The following is an 18,229-nucleotide window of genomic DNA, read 5'->3' as shown; positions in this document are numbered from 1 at the left end:
ATAAGAGCTAATGAAACTAAATTTATGATGCTATGTATGTCAGATATTCTTGGTGATTTTTTTTGTCATTGAACACACTTGGCAAATGGTCTTTTCCCACTCAAGTAGACAAGAACTGTAATCATTTGGCTGCAAATAGTGGCCCAGGTGCTCTACCATGATGACCATTGAGTGGAGCAAATGTGCAGTATTTTCAGGTGCGATGCCCCAAACGTGATGGGATGGAAGGCAAAAACTCTGTAACACGTCGTTTGGCCCATGATAATGACTAAAACTTGTGTTTTTAAACATGAAGTATTTTATTCCCTTATAAACAGCACTGAACTCAACATACGACATCCATTACAAAATAAGCACAGACTGCTTTCATGTGAATGTCAGAGAGAGAAACAGTATTTACAGTGAGAAGATGGCAAAATGGTGAACTGTCAGAACTAATACTGTGATTTTCTAACGCAGGCACAAGCAACACAGTCAGACTGAATCTTTTCAGTCTGATTCTCCACACCGTCTGACCATGGGCCTGAGCTGTAGGTGCAGGATGTTGCTGTGGTGGGTGATTGTGGCGATATGTTCCTGTTGTGGTGTTGAACAGTCCGCGTCTCTTTCTCTCTCTGACTGTACGCTCCACTGTCACTGTCCACAGTGCGTCTGCGTGAACTGTGTGGGGTCAGTTTTGTTTCTTGCCCTGCTCAGGCTGTTGGTCAGTCTGGTGTCCAGGGAAGGCGTGATTATACAACTGCCTGTGGTTTGCTGCTACACTGTACAGCTTATACAGAGCCTGAGGGAGATGGACAGGAAGATACCACATGTTAATGTGAGGTGTCTCTTCATATTTGTAAGATGTAGTGAAATTGTTTGTCTAAATAGGTAAGTGTGTTCAGGTGTGTGTGCAGGTAGAGTAAACACCCCTTACCTCATTTGTGCTTCCCTAAAACAAAGAAATGAGGAATATAGTTAACCAATCTTTAATAAAAATGTGACCTGATTTTCTTTCTTTATTTCTATCTATCTTTCTGTCTGTCTGTCTACAGATTTTACAGTTTTATTATCTATAACACTTATTTTATTTACTTATCTCTAACACTTGCTCTCTCTATTCATTTTCTAACTGCATGTTTTCTTAAAAAAGGTTTCTAACACAAGCTTTCTCTATTCTTTTTCTATTATACCTACTTGTTTTTGTTTTGTTATATATACAGTTGTGGTCAGAATTATTGGAACCCTTGGTAAATATGATCAAAGAAGACTGTGAAAATTAACCTGCTTTGTTAATCCTTTTGATCTTTTATTTAAAAAATTCACAAAAAGCTAACCTTTCATTGGATAATAAGAATTTTAAATGGGGGGAAATATCATTATGAAATAAATGTTTTTCTCAAACACACGTTGGACACAATTATTGGCACCCCTAGAAATTCTTAAGAGTAAAATATCTCTGAAGTATACTCCTATTCATATTCACAATTTTGAGCACTCTAGGGTGATTATGAACATGAAATTATCCAGCCATGGCTTCCTGTTTCACAGAAATATAAATAGGAGGGAAAACAAAGCCCAAATTCCCTTAATCATCCATCACAATGAGAAAAAACAAAGAATATATTTCTGATGTGCAGCAAAAGATAATTGAGCTCCACAAATTAGTGAAGTGGCTTTAAGAAAAGAGCTAGAGCAGTGAAAATCCCCATTTCCACCATCAGGGCAATAATTAAGAATTTCCAATCAACAGAAAATGTTACGAAACTGCCTGGAAGAGGACATGTGTCTATATAGTCCTAATGCACGGTGAGGAGGAGAGTTTGAGTGGCTAAAGACTCTTCAAGGACCACAGCTGGAGAATTGCAGAAAATAGTTGAGTCTCGGGGTCAGAAAACCTTAAAAAAAAATTGTCAAACAGCCCCTACATCACCACATGTTGTTTGGGAGGATTTCAAGAAAAATTCTCCTAGCTCATCCAAAAACAAACTCCAGCATATTCAGTTATCAGACAGGACTGGCACTTCAAATGGGACTGGCTTCTATGGTCAGATGAAACTAAAAAATGAGCTTTTTAGCAGCAAACACTCAAGTTGGGTTTGGTGAACACAGGGATAAAAAGTACCCCATGTGTACAATGAAATATACTGCTGTATTTGTGATGTTGTGGGCCTATATTTCTGCTGGAGGTCCTGGACATCTTGTTCAGACACATGGCATCATGGATTCTATCAAATACCAACAGATAAAAAATCAATAAGTGACTGATTCTATTAGAAATATTATAATGGGCCATGTTTGGATCTTCCAACCGTACAATAATCAAAACACAAACCTCAAAAACAACACAAAAATGGGTCACTGAGCACAAAACCAAGCTTCTGCTGGCCATTCCAGTCCTCTGACCTGAACCCTGTAGAAAATGAATGGGGTGAACTGAAGAGAAGAAGCACCGTCATGGAGCTGTGAATCTAAAGGATCTGGAGTGATTCTGGATGAAGGAATGGTCTCTGATCTCTTGTCAGGTGTTCTCTAACCTCATCAGGCATTATAGGAGAAGATTTAGAGCTGTTAAACTGACAAATGGAGGTTTCAAAAAGTATTGAATAAAAAGGTGCCAATAATTGTGTCCAACGTGTGTTTGAGAAAAACATTTATTTCATAATGATATTTCCCCCCATTTTAAATTCTTATTATCCAATGAAAGGTTAGATTTTTGTGATTTTTATTTTAAATAAAAGATCAAAAGGATTAACAAAGCAGGTTAATTTTCACAGTCTTCTTTGATCATATTTACCAAGGGTTCCAATAATTCTGACCACAACTGTATGTATATATATATATATATATAGTCATGCCCAAAAATATTTACTTTTGGCACCCTTGGTAAATATTTGGGCTTTGTTTTCCCTCCTATTTACATTTCTGTGAAACAGGAAGCCATGGCTGGATAATTTCATGTTCATAATCACCCTGGAGTACTCAAAATTGTGAATATGAATGGGAATATACTTCAGAGATATTTTACTCATAAGAATTTCTAGGGGTGCCAATAATTGTGTCCAACATGTATTTGATAAAAAAAACATTTAGTTCATAATGATATTTCCCCCATTTTAAATTCTTATTATCCAATGAAAGGTTAGATTTTTGTTCATCATTTAAATAAAAGATCAAAAGGATTAACAATGCAATTCATTTTCACAGCCTTCTTTGATCATATTTACCAAGGGTGCCGATATTTTTGGCCATGACTGTATGTATATATATTTATAAACCTTGCTATGTGTACTGTGTAAGGCTAACTGAAACTTGTCATAGCACTTGCATATTATTGCTCTTTTGTTGGTTTTCATTGCTGCTGCTTCTAACATTTTAAGTGAACATTTTAATCCACAAAAACATGGTGATCAAAAGATATATATGAAACATTTAACGCTTTAATTTACATAAATTAATATATTATATATATATATATATATATATATATATATATATAATTTTTTATTTTTTTGCATGTTTGTCACACTTTAATGTTTCAGATCATCAAACAAATTTAAATATTAATCAAAGATAACAAGTAAACACAACATGCAGTTTTTTAATGAAGTTTTTTATTATGAAGGGAAAATAAAATCCAAACCCACATGGCCCTGTGTGAAAAAGTGCTTGCCCCCTAAATCTAATAACTGGTTGGGCCACCCTTAGCAGCAACAACTGCAATCAAGCGTTTGCGATAACTTGCAATGAGTCTGTTACAACGCTGTGGAGGAATTTTGGCCCACTCATCTTGGCAGAAATGTTGTAATTCAGCCACATTGGAGGGTTTTCGAGCATGAACCGCCTTTTTAAGGTCATGCCACAGCATCTCAATAGGATTCAGATCAGGACTTTGACTAGGCCACTCCAAAGTCTTCATTTTGTTTTTCTTCAGCCATTCAGAGGTGGATTTGCTGGTGCGTTTTGGATCATTGTCCTGCTGCAGAACCCAAGTTCGCTTCAGCTTGAGGTCATGAACAGATGGCCGGACATTGTCCTTCAGGATTTTTTGGTAGACAGCTGACTTCATGGTTCCATTTATCACAGCAAGTCTTCCAGGTCCTGAAGCAGCAAAACAGCCCCAGACCATCACACTACCACCACCATATTTTACTGTTGGTATGATGTTCTTTTTCTGAAATGCTGTGTTACTTTTACGCCAGATGTAATGGGACACACACCTTCCAAAAAGTTCAACTTTTGTCTCATAAGTCCACAGAGTATTTTCCCAAAAGTCTTGGGGATCATCAAGATGTTTTCTGGCAAAACTGAGACGAGCCTTTATGTTCTTTTTCCTCAGCAGCGGTTTTCGGCTTGGAACTCTGCCATGCAGGCCATATAAATACTTTTTCACACAGGGCCATGTGGGTTTGGATTTTGTTTTCCATTCATAAAAAAAATCCTTAATTTAAAAACTGCATGTTGTGTTTACTTGTGTCATCTTTGATTAATATTTAAATTTGTTTGATGATCTGAAACATTAAAGCGTGACAAACATGCAAAAAAATAAAAAATCAGGAAGGGGGCCAACACTTTTTCATACCACCGTACATATATGTACATATACACACACACAGTGCCGTGAAATTTTGCCCCCTTCCTGTTTTTAATTTTTTGCATATTTGTCACTTAATTTAATATTACACAAAGATAACCCGAGTAAATACAAAATGCAGTTTTGAAATGATGATTTCATTTGTTAAGAGAAAAAATCTTTCCAAACCTGCCTGGCACCACGTGAAAAAGTAATTGCCCCCTAAACCTAATAACTGATTGTGCCACCCTTTGCAGCAACAACTGCAATCAAGAATTTGCAATAACTGGCAATGAGTCATTCACATCACTGTGGAGGAATTTTGGCCAACTCTTCTTTGCAGAATTGTTTTAATTCAGCCACATTGGAGGGTTTGAGAGCATGAATGGACTGTTTAAGGTCATGCCACAGCATCTCAATCGGATTTAAGTCCGGACTTTGACTTGGCCACTCCAAAACCTTAATTTAGTTTTTCTTGAGCCATTCAGAGGTGGACTTGCTGGTGTGTTTGGAATCATTGTCCTGCTGCATAACACAAGTGCGCTTGAGCTTGAGGTCACAAACTGACGCCCGGACATTCTCCTTCAGGATTTTCTGATAGAGTGCAGAATGCATGATTTATCAATTATGGCAAGTTGTCCAGGTCCTGAAACTGTACTACCACCACCATGTTTGACTGGTGGTATGATGTTCTTTTTATGAAATGCTGTGTTGGTTTTACGCCAGATGTAACGAGTCACACACCTTCCAAAAAGATCAACTTTTGTCGCATCAGTCCACAGAATATTTGCCCAAAAGTCTTGGGTATAATCAAGATATTTTTTTTCAAATGTGAGACAAGCCTTTGTGCTCTTTTTGGTCAACGATGGCTTTTGCCTTGGAACTCTCCCATGGATGCCGTTTTTGTTTTTGTTAGATCATGAACACTGACCTTAATTGAGGCAAGTGAGGCCTGCAGTTCTTTAGATGTTGTTGTGGGTTATTTTATGACCTCCTGGATGAGTCGTCATTGCGCTCTTGGAGTAATAGGAGTAATAATAGAGTAACACTCCTGGGCCCGTATTCACAAAACATTTTATCTTACCACTAAGAGTTCTCCTAAATAGCAGTAAAAGTTTTTAGCTAAGAGTCTTCTCTTAAAACCTATTCACAAAGCTGCTGAGACAAGCTTTTACTAAGGAATAGAGAGAAGTCTTAAGCTAAGAGTAAGGGCGGGGTTGACCTTGTTGCTGTGGATGATGTAAGCATGCTTACTAACTATGGACACAGTGATTGGCTGATAGGAGAGGGGAGGGGTCTCTGTCAGAGATTTATTAATAGAAATATTGCAGAGCACAATGTTATGTTGCCATATTCAAATAAAGGTTTAAAAATAAAAATGTTAATTGCCACATTCAAATAAAGATTTTAAAATGCAGGCTGTGTCGCTAATTAAACAATATAATATATATATATATATATATGTGTGTGTGTGTGTGTGTTCAGCTAATTGTCAGCCTGTATGCTTCTCGTAAACAAATGTGAATATGCATATATACAGCCTTTTAATTAACTAAGTAGAATAATCATGCCAGATAGTAAGACATGAGACAGAAAACCAAACTAGACACAAGAACAACTGTTACTTCTTGCCCAATTGGTTCATGAAAAACAAGCATATAATCAAAGTAAAATTTGAAGTTGGGATAACCTCCAAGACCAAAGGCAATACCTTTATAAAAGCTCATTATCGTCAAATATTTCTAAAATGATGACATTCCGAGGCAGATTGCCGGCAACAGTCATTTTAGGATAGTTTGTGGCTTGGTCTTAGTGACTTAGGAGTCCTCTTCACTACTCCTAAAATTTCATAGATTTAGGAGCTACTTTTAGCTCTAAAATGCTTTGTGGAATACTTTTAGAGCAAAAATTTAGGACCGACATGCCCATTGTTTCTAAGATTTTCTCCTAAATCGGCAAGTTATGAGCTACTTTTAGCCTTAAGATGTTTTGTGAATACGGGGCCCTTGGAAGGTTCACCTCTGTTCCAAGTTTTCTCCATTTGTGGATAATGGCTCTGACTGTGGTACGCTGCAGTCCCAAAGCCTTAGAAATGGCTTTATAACCCTTTCCAGACTGATACATGTCAACTATTTTGTTTCTTATCTGTTCTTGAATTTTTTTAGATCACGGTATGATGTGTTGCTCTTTAAGCATGATTCACTTTGTCAGACAGGTTCTATTTAAGCAATAATCAGGCTTGGGTTTGGCTAGTGAAATTTAACTCAGGTTTCTAAAATAATGTGGTTAATCAGTTATTTCATGATTTAACAGGAGGGGGCAATTAATCTTTCATGTAGGGGCCAGGCAGGTTTGGACAGCTTTTTTCCCTTAATGAATGAAATCATCATTTAAAAACTGCATTTTGTATTTACTTGCATTATCTTTGAGTAATATTAAAATTTGTTTGATGATCTGAATCTTTTAAGTGTGACATAAGTTGGACATTTACTATACTGAAAAAACATTTTAGTTTGTTTAAATATTTTTTATTATATTAATTATTATTAATATTATTACGTATATATACACTACCATTCAAAAATTTGGAGTCATTAAGTTTTTTATTAAATAAATGAATACATTTAGCAATGACACATTGAAGTTGAAAAGTGACAGTAAATGTATTTAAATACAGTAAATACAAAATATATATAATAAATGCAGTTTTTGTTGTTTTCAATTTTTAATGTTCCATTCATAAAAGAATCCTGTAAAAAGTTATTACGGTTTACACAAAAATATTAAGCAGCACAACTGATTTTAAAAATTGATAATAATAGAAAACTTTTCTTAAGCACCAAATGATTACTGAAGGATCGTGTAACACTGAAGACTGGAGTAATGGCTGCTGAAAATTCAAAACATGTATATAAGTAAACTCTATCTAAATGCATACTTTAGAGTACAGAAAGTATTTATTTCCTCTTAAATGTTGTGTTTTACCTGATCCCACAGCGCTCCGGCCACCTGGTCAATGACGGCGCCCAGTTCTCTGTATTCTCCTGAGTAGCGGATGTACGCCCAGGTGCACAGAGTGATGAGTGCGAAGCCCAGCACCATGTTGCAGATGCTTGCGATGATGTCAACACCCACGAACCCCGTGATCCCTGCGGCCACATACATCACAAAGATCACCACAAACAGCGTTGCGGGTGTTCGTGCCGCATGGAAGATGTTCTTGGAGTCGTTGTGTTTGATGTACTGCACAAACAGCTCGTCGATCTCCGCCTCCAGCTGCAGCAGGTAACGCCGGCTGAACTCCTCCCCACCCATTTTCTTCACGCTGCGAAACAACGTCAACGCCTCCTCGCGGATGTCCAAGTGACGCGCCTGCAGCACGCTCGGTGCGAGGAAAGGCCGATCTCCTCCGCTCACCTAGGGTGTAAGACACATTTGATGAAGAGGAGTCACACTAATACAATGAGAAATGAGTTAGTATCACACTCACCTCCTCCATCTTCCTGTTGTATAGATCTTTAGCTGCAGCCACTGCAGTCAGATTATTTGCTTCTGCTGTGGCCTGTGGACACAGACACACCCTAACACTGTCATACTGTATGATGCTAATAGCTCTTAGGTGTATTTACTGTATGTCAGGCTGTGGATGTGGAATGTGTGTGTTAGGGGTTAAGAGGTCATACCTGTAACATGGATTTTGGATGTGGCAGCTCCTCTCCCTGGTAAATCTTGATATATGCCTAAAATCATAAACAGCTGCTCAGTTCACTCAATGAATTCCACATATCAAATTAACAATTATAAACTACATAAAAATGAGGGATACATGATTGGTACCGTATTGGTTGCTGGCAGTAGATTTTGTAATATCAGTTGATATTGGATTTATAATTCTGCATTATAATTTCCTCTAACAATGTGAAATGTAATCTTTAGGAAATTAATTTACTTTTCAATTTAAAATGCTAATTAACTAAATAGTATTTTATTATGGTATATTATATATAAACCATTTGCAGGCTGTAAGAGTTTATTAATGTTTTTGAAATAAGTCTCTTCTGCTCACCAAGGCTGCATATATATTTGATCAAAACTAAAACAGTAAAACTGTGAAATATTATTACAATTTAAAATAACTGTTTCTTTTTGATTATATTTTTAAATGTAATTTATTTCTGTGATTGAAAAGCTGTCACATGATCCTTCAGATCAGTGTCTAAAACAGATTAGTTTTTCAGGATATAAATAAATATAAGTAGTGTATATATATATATATATATATATATATATATATATATATAAATAAAACTTAAATATATATATCAATTTAAAAATTATTTATACTTTATATATTAAATTCTTGTACTGGCCCGCTATTTATGAAAATAACATCAGCAGATGGATTTTTTTATATTAAAAGAGAATTGCATTCTGAATAATAATGCCTGTAGGTGAATTCCCATTTCATTCGTAGTAGTAGCTAATGCACCTCTAACAATACTATTACCTTGAAGTACTCCAGAAGTCCACGGCAGGTGATTTTGCTTCCATTTATCTCTTTCACATCCAGGTTTTTGGGCTGTAGTAACCACGGAACAAGCACTTGCAGATTATTGATAAAATCTTGATCTATCTCTGAAATACATGATTGGAAACAGGTGTTTTTGAACACTGTTTTTGTACTTCACAAGGATGCCAACATAGCTTCCACATATTTGAGCTCAGCTACAATCTACTGATTAAGCGTGCATCTGTAGATATACCCCTCAATCTGCCGTCAAAGTGTGGGTTTGTGGCCACCTTGAGTCCCGGGTGCGGCAGGAGGAAGCAGGAGATGTTGGTGAAGCAGGAATGGATGTGTTTCCTCACGTTCTGCAGCTCCTCATGTTGATTCTCTGAGATCTACATGTAAACACACGTTGTGGTGGTTCTGATTTCAGTATTTTCATATGTTAGCCCTTCCATATTTCCATATTAACCTCCTGACCTTTAATCTTTTCTCCAGAAATTTAATTCCTCCTTCCTGTCCATAGGGAAACTCATATGGAAAGCTCCAGTCCCGCACCAGAAAGATCATTGACTTGTGTAAAAACACATAAAAGATGAGTACTGATATAGTAGTATAATGCATATAAAAGCATTTCGTAATGACAGTTTCATGAAGAACAGTCTGTTTCAGAATGATACTACAAAAAAGCTGTCAGCAGAAACATTAAAATTCAGCAAATACCTGAAATGGTTTGAGGAATGTTTTTTCCATGGCCAGTCTGCCGTATTCAGTGAAAAGCTATAAAGGTCAACAAAATCAAAAGCAGAGTTTTTTTTTAATGTAAGCTATTTTTTTTAATAGTTATTCATTTTTACTGTTTCACAGTACAACAACAAAAAACTGTACTCTAAAAAAATGTCCTTTCAACATTTATTTCATACCAAAGGCTTTTCTGTTTAACATTAAAAAAAATGATGGCTTACAGGCTTGTCAGGTTCAAGCATAAACTTGCAATTGCCATTAATATTGTATTTTTTTTATTGTTTATTTGTTTATATTATCTTTAAATTACTCAGCATGTTTTGGTGCACTCATGTTTTTTTCTAATGCTTTATAAATATTTTTTTATTCATTTGAATCTCATTAAACTCTGATAACAACTACAGTTCAATAGCATTGTGAGTGCTATACCTGCAGATGCTGAAGATCATCTTCCTGAACATTCTGAGATATGTTATACACCTTGAAAAAGAAAAGATGACATCAAGGTTCCATTGAATTTCATTGAAAATATGATGAACGTGACAGGTTGGGGGGGGGGGGGGTTGTGGACTACCTGCATAGAGCTGATCATGGTACTGAGGGCAAATACAGTAGCTGAGTCACGGAGAGTGGACTGGCTGTCAAAGGTCCCCTGTGTGTCCATTAGCAGCACTGCCACCTACGGGAAAAACAGCATAATGCATGTCTACACACTTATGGTCCTCAGGAAATTTCCTCTGGTGTTTAGTGGAGTTTTGTTTCATTTTCACATACAGGGCTGAGTTACAGGCTCTGCTTACACAAATATATTAGATTATAGTTTCACTCAAGTCATGAGAATCAGTATACACTATTGTTCAGGGTCAGTATGTTTACTACTTTTATTCAACAATGATCCATTTATTTTATGAAAAGTGACAGTAATTTATAATGTAATAACAAATTATAAGTCAAATAATTGCTGTTGTTTTGAGCTTTTTATTCATCATAGAATCCTGAAAAACAATTATTATAGTTTGTACAAAAATATTTAATGTTTTTAGCATTGATAATAATAAGACATATTTCTTGAGCAGCAAATCAGCATATAAGAAAGATTTCTGAAGGATCATGTGATACTAAAGACTGGGGTAATGGCTGCTGAAAATTAAGTTTTGCCATCACATTTTAAAATATTAAATTTAAAAAATATATTAAAATCGAAAACAGCTATTTTTAATTATAAGTCACTTTATTACTTATTTTTATTATTTATTATTATTTTTCATATTTTTATTAAATAAATGCAGCCATAGTGACCATCTTTCCTTGGTGAGACTTCTTTCAAAAACATAAACTTACAGACCCCAAACTTTCCAATAGTAGTCTAGGTGGGTATTTTATGTAGGTTTGGTTCTAACCTTGATACCATCTGGTTTGTCCACCAGGAAGACTTCACTCCAGATCTGAATACCAGTGGTCTCCCGCTCTGAGCCTCCTCTCCATGAGAATCCTGTCAGCGGCTCCTCTGGGTCCCCCAGCCACTTATCGCTGGCCTGAACGCAAACACTCATATTACAGATTACACAAACTTCAAAAAGAAGCTGATTGTGATTTGGAACTAGTCTGAGAGCAATAATACATATATTTCGACTTTAGATTATGAATTAAAGCCAATCTCACCTGGCTGTACATGTAACGCAGCATGAAGTCCATGAGGAAGGATTTGCCCTTGCGGAAGGCTCCTGCCACAGAGATGGCCACCACCTCTCTGTCTCTGACCTCTTCAGCCAGCAGGATCTTACTGAGCGCTGCCTCGTCCAGCTCAAACGTGTGGTCATCTTTCACCACCAACACCTGCACTGGACGCGCCCGTCCGTCTGTCTCCTCCTCCTCTGAGCTCCAGTCATACACGTTCTTATCCACGAAAGACCCTGAACACAACCACATTTAAATATGTTAGTCCTGCTATTGCAGCGACTGTCATAGTTGTAACTGGTAACCATAGACATCCAGCAATGTGAGCAAACTGCAGCCAACAGAGACAACAGAGATTCTTTTTATATTTTTAAATACTTTTTTAAATTTTTGTTTTCATTTTAATATTAGCTTAATTTTTAGTCATTTTGATATGTGCCTTTGTCATTTTATTATTATTATTACTTACTTCTATTTAGGTTTAATTATATATATATATATATATATATATATATATATATATAATTTCAGCCTTTTTAATTAACAAAAATGTTTTTAATAGTTAGGTTTAGTTAACAGTAATAACTCCGGTTGGGTATGTGTGAATTAGTGGAGCATTAATGCCACATTATGCTTTAGATAATCATCTATTTGATATCAAATAAGGCCTAAATCCAAATCAGGGACAAGTGATCATAAGACAAATGTTATGGAAGAGCATTTCAGTTGCAATGACTCAACATAAAAAAATCTTTCTTTTCTCAATCTGACAAATTGTGGAGTCGTGGTTTAGTCAAGCTTAATGCAGCAGACAGTCCTAATGGAGCTTTAGTGATGATCTTAACCTTTGTCATCAAGGCTAGTGTGATGTGGCTCATAGAGATGTTTTATTGGTTAAGAGGTCCTGAAGTACATCTCAGACCTAATGTAACAACAAAACTGGTTGTCAAGCATTATACCAGTTGCTACCCTAATGGTTAATGTGTTTTTAAGCATTATATGAGTATGTGAACTAGTAATACACCAGGTTGCTATGGAGGATCTGCCCTCTAATTGATGCATTTATCAAGCATTTCTTAGATGCAACTGAACAGTAATGGATATTGATCATGGATATAGGGCTAAGAGGACCTTAGTGGGCCTAATTCAAATTATAAGGATGTGATGAAGCTGTTCACAGCATTGCATTTACACTTCTGCCATTAGTTAGCATCAAAGCGACACCAATAGTGTCCCAACATTGTAAATTATTTACATTAAAATTAGCTTATAGAGCTAGTGTTCTCTCTTGCTCTCTATCATGTCATATTCACCTGGTCAGGCCCGGTTAGAGCAGCAAGCATTCATAAGGCTACCGTGTATATTATATAAACCAGCATCTCCATACAGGCCTGTAGCAGATGTACAGAGATCTGCTTATGTGGGTCACTGGCATCAATGCACATCACTTCACACACAGTCAAGATCACTTCTGATTTTAACCACTGCAATGTAGAAAAACAGTGACGTGTGATCTAATCCATCTTCCTGAAACATCAGTATCAATACAAGGACGTAATATTAAAAATAAAGCATATTATTGACTGGGATGTGTAAGAAATGGGTGGGTGCATTATACAAACGAGCACGAATTTGTGTTCCCACAGACATCCCAATACTGCAAATGTCACATTGCTTTTAAATATAGATGTTACAGCAGTAAAAATAGCTGTCATCACAAACACACCCACAGACACAGGGCGGAACAGGGCTGTGGTCCGGACCAAATCAGCTGATTTGGACAGGGGAAAAGCATTGTTTTTGTTTATTTGTGTGTGTTCCTTAACATACAGACAGAGTGTCTATGTAGCAGCATCCTCATAATTAACAGAATCGCACAATAACCCGTCTCACGTCTGGATGGTTTATTGGATTAAAATGGACTTACCCCAGCTGTCTCTGTCCTTTTTGTCTCGTGCCATGTCTCACTGGATATTTTGTTCAGTATTCGGGTCGGTTCGGTTCTAAACAGCGATCATGAGACGAATGCGATGCTGGAAATCAGCTGCCAGTGATGGAGGCTCATTCTCATCTGAAACAAATGTGCAGCGCACAATTGGACCGCCAGCGGCGCTGTGGAGCCCTAAACATCTATACTGTAATAACTTAACTGTAATGGGCGGGGCTTAGCGTCCCTGACGCTGTCTCTAATTGGTCAGGAACGGTTGGTCTAAATTATAGCTCTCATATTTTAATTCTTTACTGTATTATTTCAATTCTGTATTTTTGATGATATTAGTGTCATTATTTAGGATTAAATTATTATTCAGACCTGTCAGCACTGAATCCCTTAGAATAATAAATTTAACAATATTTGCTGTTTACACATAGAAAAGGCATATTAATTTATAACACCACTTTAGTATTATTTTTTTCTTTATTGTATCTCTCTGTCCTCACTCTGACTGCGAATTTGCAAATAACTGTAAATTCACCCAATAATTAGAAATGGTAATATTCATAAGCGATCGCTATGTAGATCTGAGAATATCCGTCAGATGGCGCTACGCTTACATTAAAAAGAAAATAAATAACAATAAAAATAGAGTTAAAGAATGAAAGGCCATAACAAACCATTTGTTTGTTTAGATTTCATGAACGATAAATAATAAGCAATAGATAGTTATGACGTATCATTTAAGACAACAAAAATAAATAACACCAGTTAATTATTGTATATATTGTTTCGATTATTTATTTTTCACAATAACTATTGACTGTAACCATTGTCTAACCAGCTACTACTTGGTACCGGCATCATTGCTCAAATTCACAGTGAGTGAATTAAAGTGAAAGAGATATTGTGTGATATTGCGTTTCTCTGAGCGTGTGTGTGTGTGTGTGTGTGTGTGTGTGTGGGTGTGTGGGGTGATCTGGCTTCAGCTGAAGTTAGTTTGCGCTTCTCTCTGTTCCTGTTTGGATGGTTATTTCGACGCAAAATGAACGTCGTCATTTAGGAAAACTTTAAATCTTCATGAGTTCCGAGGACAACGATTAATCGCACAAATGGTGAAGTTTAAATAAAAGTTTCTGAATTTAAGTGATTTATTTGGCGTTGTAGTTTGACGCTGTTTATAGCATTAGCATTAGCTTCGGTTGAACTTTGTCACTTAGTGCGAAAGGCTCTTCAAACACTCACCAGCTAAATACAGCTATAGATCTGTAAAATCTGGATTATGCTTTATGAACATATTTGTGTATTTGTATTTTGTCTTTAAAAATGAAGTTTCAGGTTGAAGTGATTATGTGAGATTAGTTAGCAGAAGTTAGCTGAGTTAGCTTCATACACCGAGATTCAGACAAAAAAAATTACTTTAATTATTTAAACATTTAAGGAAAAGTTAAACTGTCTTTCTCACTATGTGGGGGAACTTTTAAAACAAACCACCAGTTTTGGACAGTTAACACTTCCTGACACCCGTCAATTAATTTGACATGTGTCCAAATAACTGAATGTAACGTTACAGCTTAAAGTCTCCTATATTGTATTTAAGAAATAAATACTTTTATTTATACTATTAAATTACAATTGCACTATTAAAAGCAGGTATAGTTTGCTAACAGATGTTTTTGTTGTCTTTATAAAAAGGCTAATATTTTATCTATCTATCTATCTATCTATCTGTCTGTCTATTTAACTGTCTGTCTGTCTATCTAACTGTCTGTCTGTCTATCTAACTGTCTATTTGTCTGTCTGTCTATTAGGGATGGGCGATATGGCCTAAAAAATTTATCACGATAATTTCAGGTATTTATTGCGATAACGATACAAATGACGATAATATATATATATATATATATATATGTATATATATATATATAAATAGATTAAGTTTTAAAGATTAAGTTCAGTTACAGCTCATCTCCATTAATTGCTCTTATCAACCATAATAATGCGTTATGGACGCTTCATATTAAATCATATGCATAGGCTACTGGCACACGTTTACCAATGCTGATGACTGAAAGCCTGTGTATGGCTATACTGCTGTGATCTGTTTCAGGCTTTCCATATCATAACATTTTAGAAATTAATTCATTGTAATATCTCAGAAATGGCATATTTAACTTTATTAAAAGTATGGCATCTTTTATGTCAAATTAAAATTGGACGTGTTTCCACTCTTTGTAACCACCATTTTTCTGTACACTTTGCATATTACGGTAGTTTGCTCCTCATCTGATTTTCTGTAACCAAACCAGTAGCAAATTGTGGAGGTAGCTCCTCGCGTAACAACAAGCTCCTCCTCATGGTGCGTTCACACCAGACGCGAATGAAGCGTTAAGCGCGAATGATTTACATGTTAAGTCAATGCAAAGACGCGAATAAACATCCTGCCGCGCAATTCGCGCGAATGACGCAGCGCGAATTGAGCGTTTAGAGCGAAATTCTATACATATGCTCTCTGTGGCAGTCATACATGTGCGCCTGGCAGAAGCCCTGCCCATGACGCGAATTCGCGTCTGTTGTGCAGTGAATTTCACGCGCGAATGAAGCGCGTAAACCCAAAATGTTCACGCGTCCAACTACGCGCGAATAGCGCGATTTATTCGCGCAAGTCGCGTCCGGTGTGAACGCACTGTCAGCCTCACGTCCGCCTTCCGCCATGCTTGTTTTCATTCCGCACGTGAACAGTGAATCGGGCGCGCACAAAACTACGTCATCAACTAGACTTATCGTTATTATCGTGAGGAGACAAATTTTTATCGTGAGGAGAATTTTCAACGGTATATCGCAAACGATAAGATATCGCCCATCCCTACTGTCTATTTAACTGTCTAACTGTCTGTCTGTCTGTCTAACGGTCTGTCTGTCTATCTAACTGTCTGTCTATCTAACTCTGTCTGTCTGTCTGTCTGTCTAAGCTTAGGTGTGCTGTTATTAATCTCATGTTGTTCTGGTTTCTGTTATTTTTCAGGGGGATGTGGACTGCAGGTCTGTTGTAAAACTGAATCTGGGTCATTAAAGTAGTAAATCCTCCAGTCCGACAGCATGGATCTGCTGGGCCGGTCCGGAGGGGAGATTCAACGCAGAAACCCGCAGCACGACTTTGAGCTGATCCAGAGAGTTGGCAGCGGGACCTATGGAGATGTGTATAAGGTACTGGACCCATTATACCTGGGATTCATGAACTGACTCTATTATATAGCAAACAGTAATGCATGTATATCCATGTATGTGTGTAGTTGATATTTGGCTTCAATTTTAGCCAGTAATAGTTTGTTAATATGATTATGTGGTTGGAGTGTTTCCGTGTTGGGTCAGAATGTTTACCTGGAGTCATCAGTCTTAGGCACTTCGGTTTCCATTTGCATATAGAGGGATACTGATATGAGCAGTACCAAGGAAAATTAAAAATGTATTTATTTAGTTATTAATATTGTTATTTTTTTAGCTGTTTAGGAAGGCAAAAGCTTTTGCACAGTCATACCACACGTGGAATACTTCCTAGATTTAAAGCTCTGAATGTAAAGAGACTCGTTCCTGACCGTGCGTTATCCCGGCATGTGTTCATTTACTGCCTTTCCAAATCCCTCAAGAGAAAAAGCCCATATAAGGTAAAAAAAAATTACTCCGTAGCAGCTTCTATGAGAAGAATAACTTTTCAGTGTATTAACGACATATGTGGTTGGTTGTTTCCGTGATGATAAACGTTTGGTTTGATCTTTATTATGTAAATAGACCTATCGAACACTCCTGTGAAGCTTATATAGTGTCTTTTATGTTTTTTGTTTTTTTAAAACTAATAGAAACCATTAGGAAATGAAATTTTAGGTGATGCAGTTAGTGGCAAGCATCACTTTTATTATTATTCATGCTCATAATAGATTAGAACAAACAAATAATCCCTAATATTAAAGTTCAGCATACATCTTGTCCAGCACTGTTTGTGCTATAGTCATATTCATATATGAAACTTCAAATCGTGCCTGTTGACATAATGTGTGTGTGTGTGTGTGTGTCATCCTACATATGATTTTTCACCTGACGGATGACCCAAATCATCAAGAACATCTTAGCCACCGCATAGAAATACCCTAGCAACCACTCACTACTCACATTTTAGTGGCATGATTTTTACACATGCACACACAACTCTTCAGAAAATGTTAAAATCTATTTCTTGCTTTATTCTGGCTAAAAACTGAATTAATCTTCTTTTGCTCATAAGTTTTTGCAGAGAAATACAGTAGAAATAAATATTTGAAAATGAAAAGGCATGTGGGATCTGATTCAATAAAAAAAAAAAAAATCATACTTGATCTCATGGAAACTTTGATCAAAGATTTATTAACTTGCATTTGGCTGAGTCTGAGTGCAACATGAGTGTTTAATTTGTTTATTTGGAGACTAAACACACACACACACACACACACACATTGTCCCCCAGGAATTTGGATGTAGCCGGCGGTCTGGAAGTGCTTGGAAATCTGGTGAATGTTGTAGTTTCCATTCATTCAGCAGAGTGCAGGAGTGTGTGTGTGTGTGTGTGTGTGTGTGTAGGTCTGCGTATTACATTCACTGCTTCTGTTATTGTTCGCTGGACACACTTCCTGGCTGGGTGTGTGGCTACTGGTTATGTGGATGATCTGAGGGTTCAGCATTGATCCGTCCGATTACATTAGGCTCCAAAGGATTGCTTTTTCATTATTAAAATTTAACATAACCACAGAAACATAGAATTTGAGGGAAAATTAAACAGAATTTA

General features: G+C 36.6%; 2 protein-coding genes across 3 annotated transcripts in view; one reads left to right on the top strand and one right to left on the bottom strand.

The window, feature by feature from the left end:
- Positions 1 to 670: 670 nt before the first annotated feature.
- On the bottom strand, positions 671 to 13,441 carry atl1 (atlastin GTPase 1; the record flags this gene model as incomplete). 2 transcript variants are annotated; one of them, XM_079437158.1, is made up of 14 exons in its annotated part: positions 671 to 781; positions 917 to 931; positions 7,538 to 7,969; positions 8,043 to 8,114; positions 8,236 to 8,292; positions 9,060 to 9,187; positions 9,316 to 9,454; positions 9,540 to 9,632; positions 9,783 to 9,839; positions 10,233 to 10,283; positions 10,378 to 10,482; positions 11,204 to 11,338; positions 11,466 to 11,716; positions 13,408 to 13,441. In XM_079437158.1, 14 exons carry the CDS (start codon positions 13,439 to 13,441, stop codon positions 671 to 673), a joined length of 1,680 nt encoding a protein of 559 aa, XP_079293284.1. The 2 variants fall into 2 exon arrangements, with proteins under 2 accessions (XP_079293284.1, XP_079293283.1); XM_079437157.1 differs by lacking the exon at positions 917 to 931.
- A 905-nt stretch (positions 13,442 to 14,346) lies between these two features.
- map4k5 (mitogen-activated protein kinase kinase kinase kinase 5) overlaps positions 14,347 to 18,229 on the top strand; it is a 31,472-nt gene continuing 27,589 nt past the window's right edge. The window contains exons 1-2 of the mRNA XM_079436570.1: positions 14,347 to 14,528; positions 16,439 to 16,620. Of these exons, the coding sequence (XP_079292696.1) occupies positions 16,513 to 16,620 (108 nt within the window). The 5' untranslated portion in view covers positions 14,347 to 14,528; positions 16,439 to 16,512. The remainder of the gene's footprint in view (positions 14,529 to 16,438; positions 16,621 to 18,229) is intronic.

Source organism: Barbus barbus (assembly GCF_936440315.1).
Source record: "Barbus barbus genome assembly, chromosome: 16".
Taxonomy (NCBI): domain Eukaryota; kingdom Metazoa; phylum Chordata; class Actinopteri; order Cypriniformes; family Cyprinidae; genus Barbus; species Barbus barbus.
This window is presented reverse-complemented; position numbering and strand designations above follow the sequence as displayed.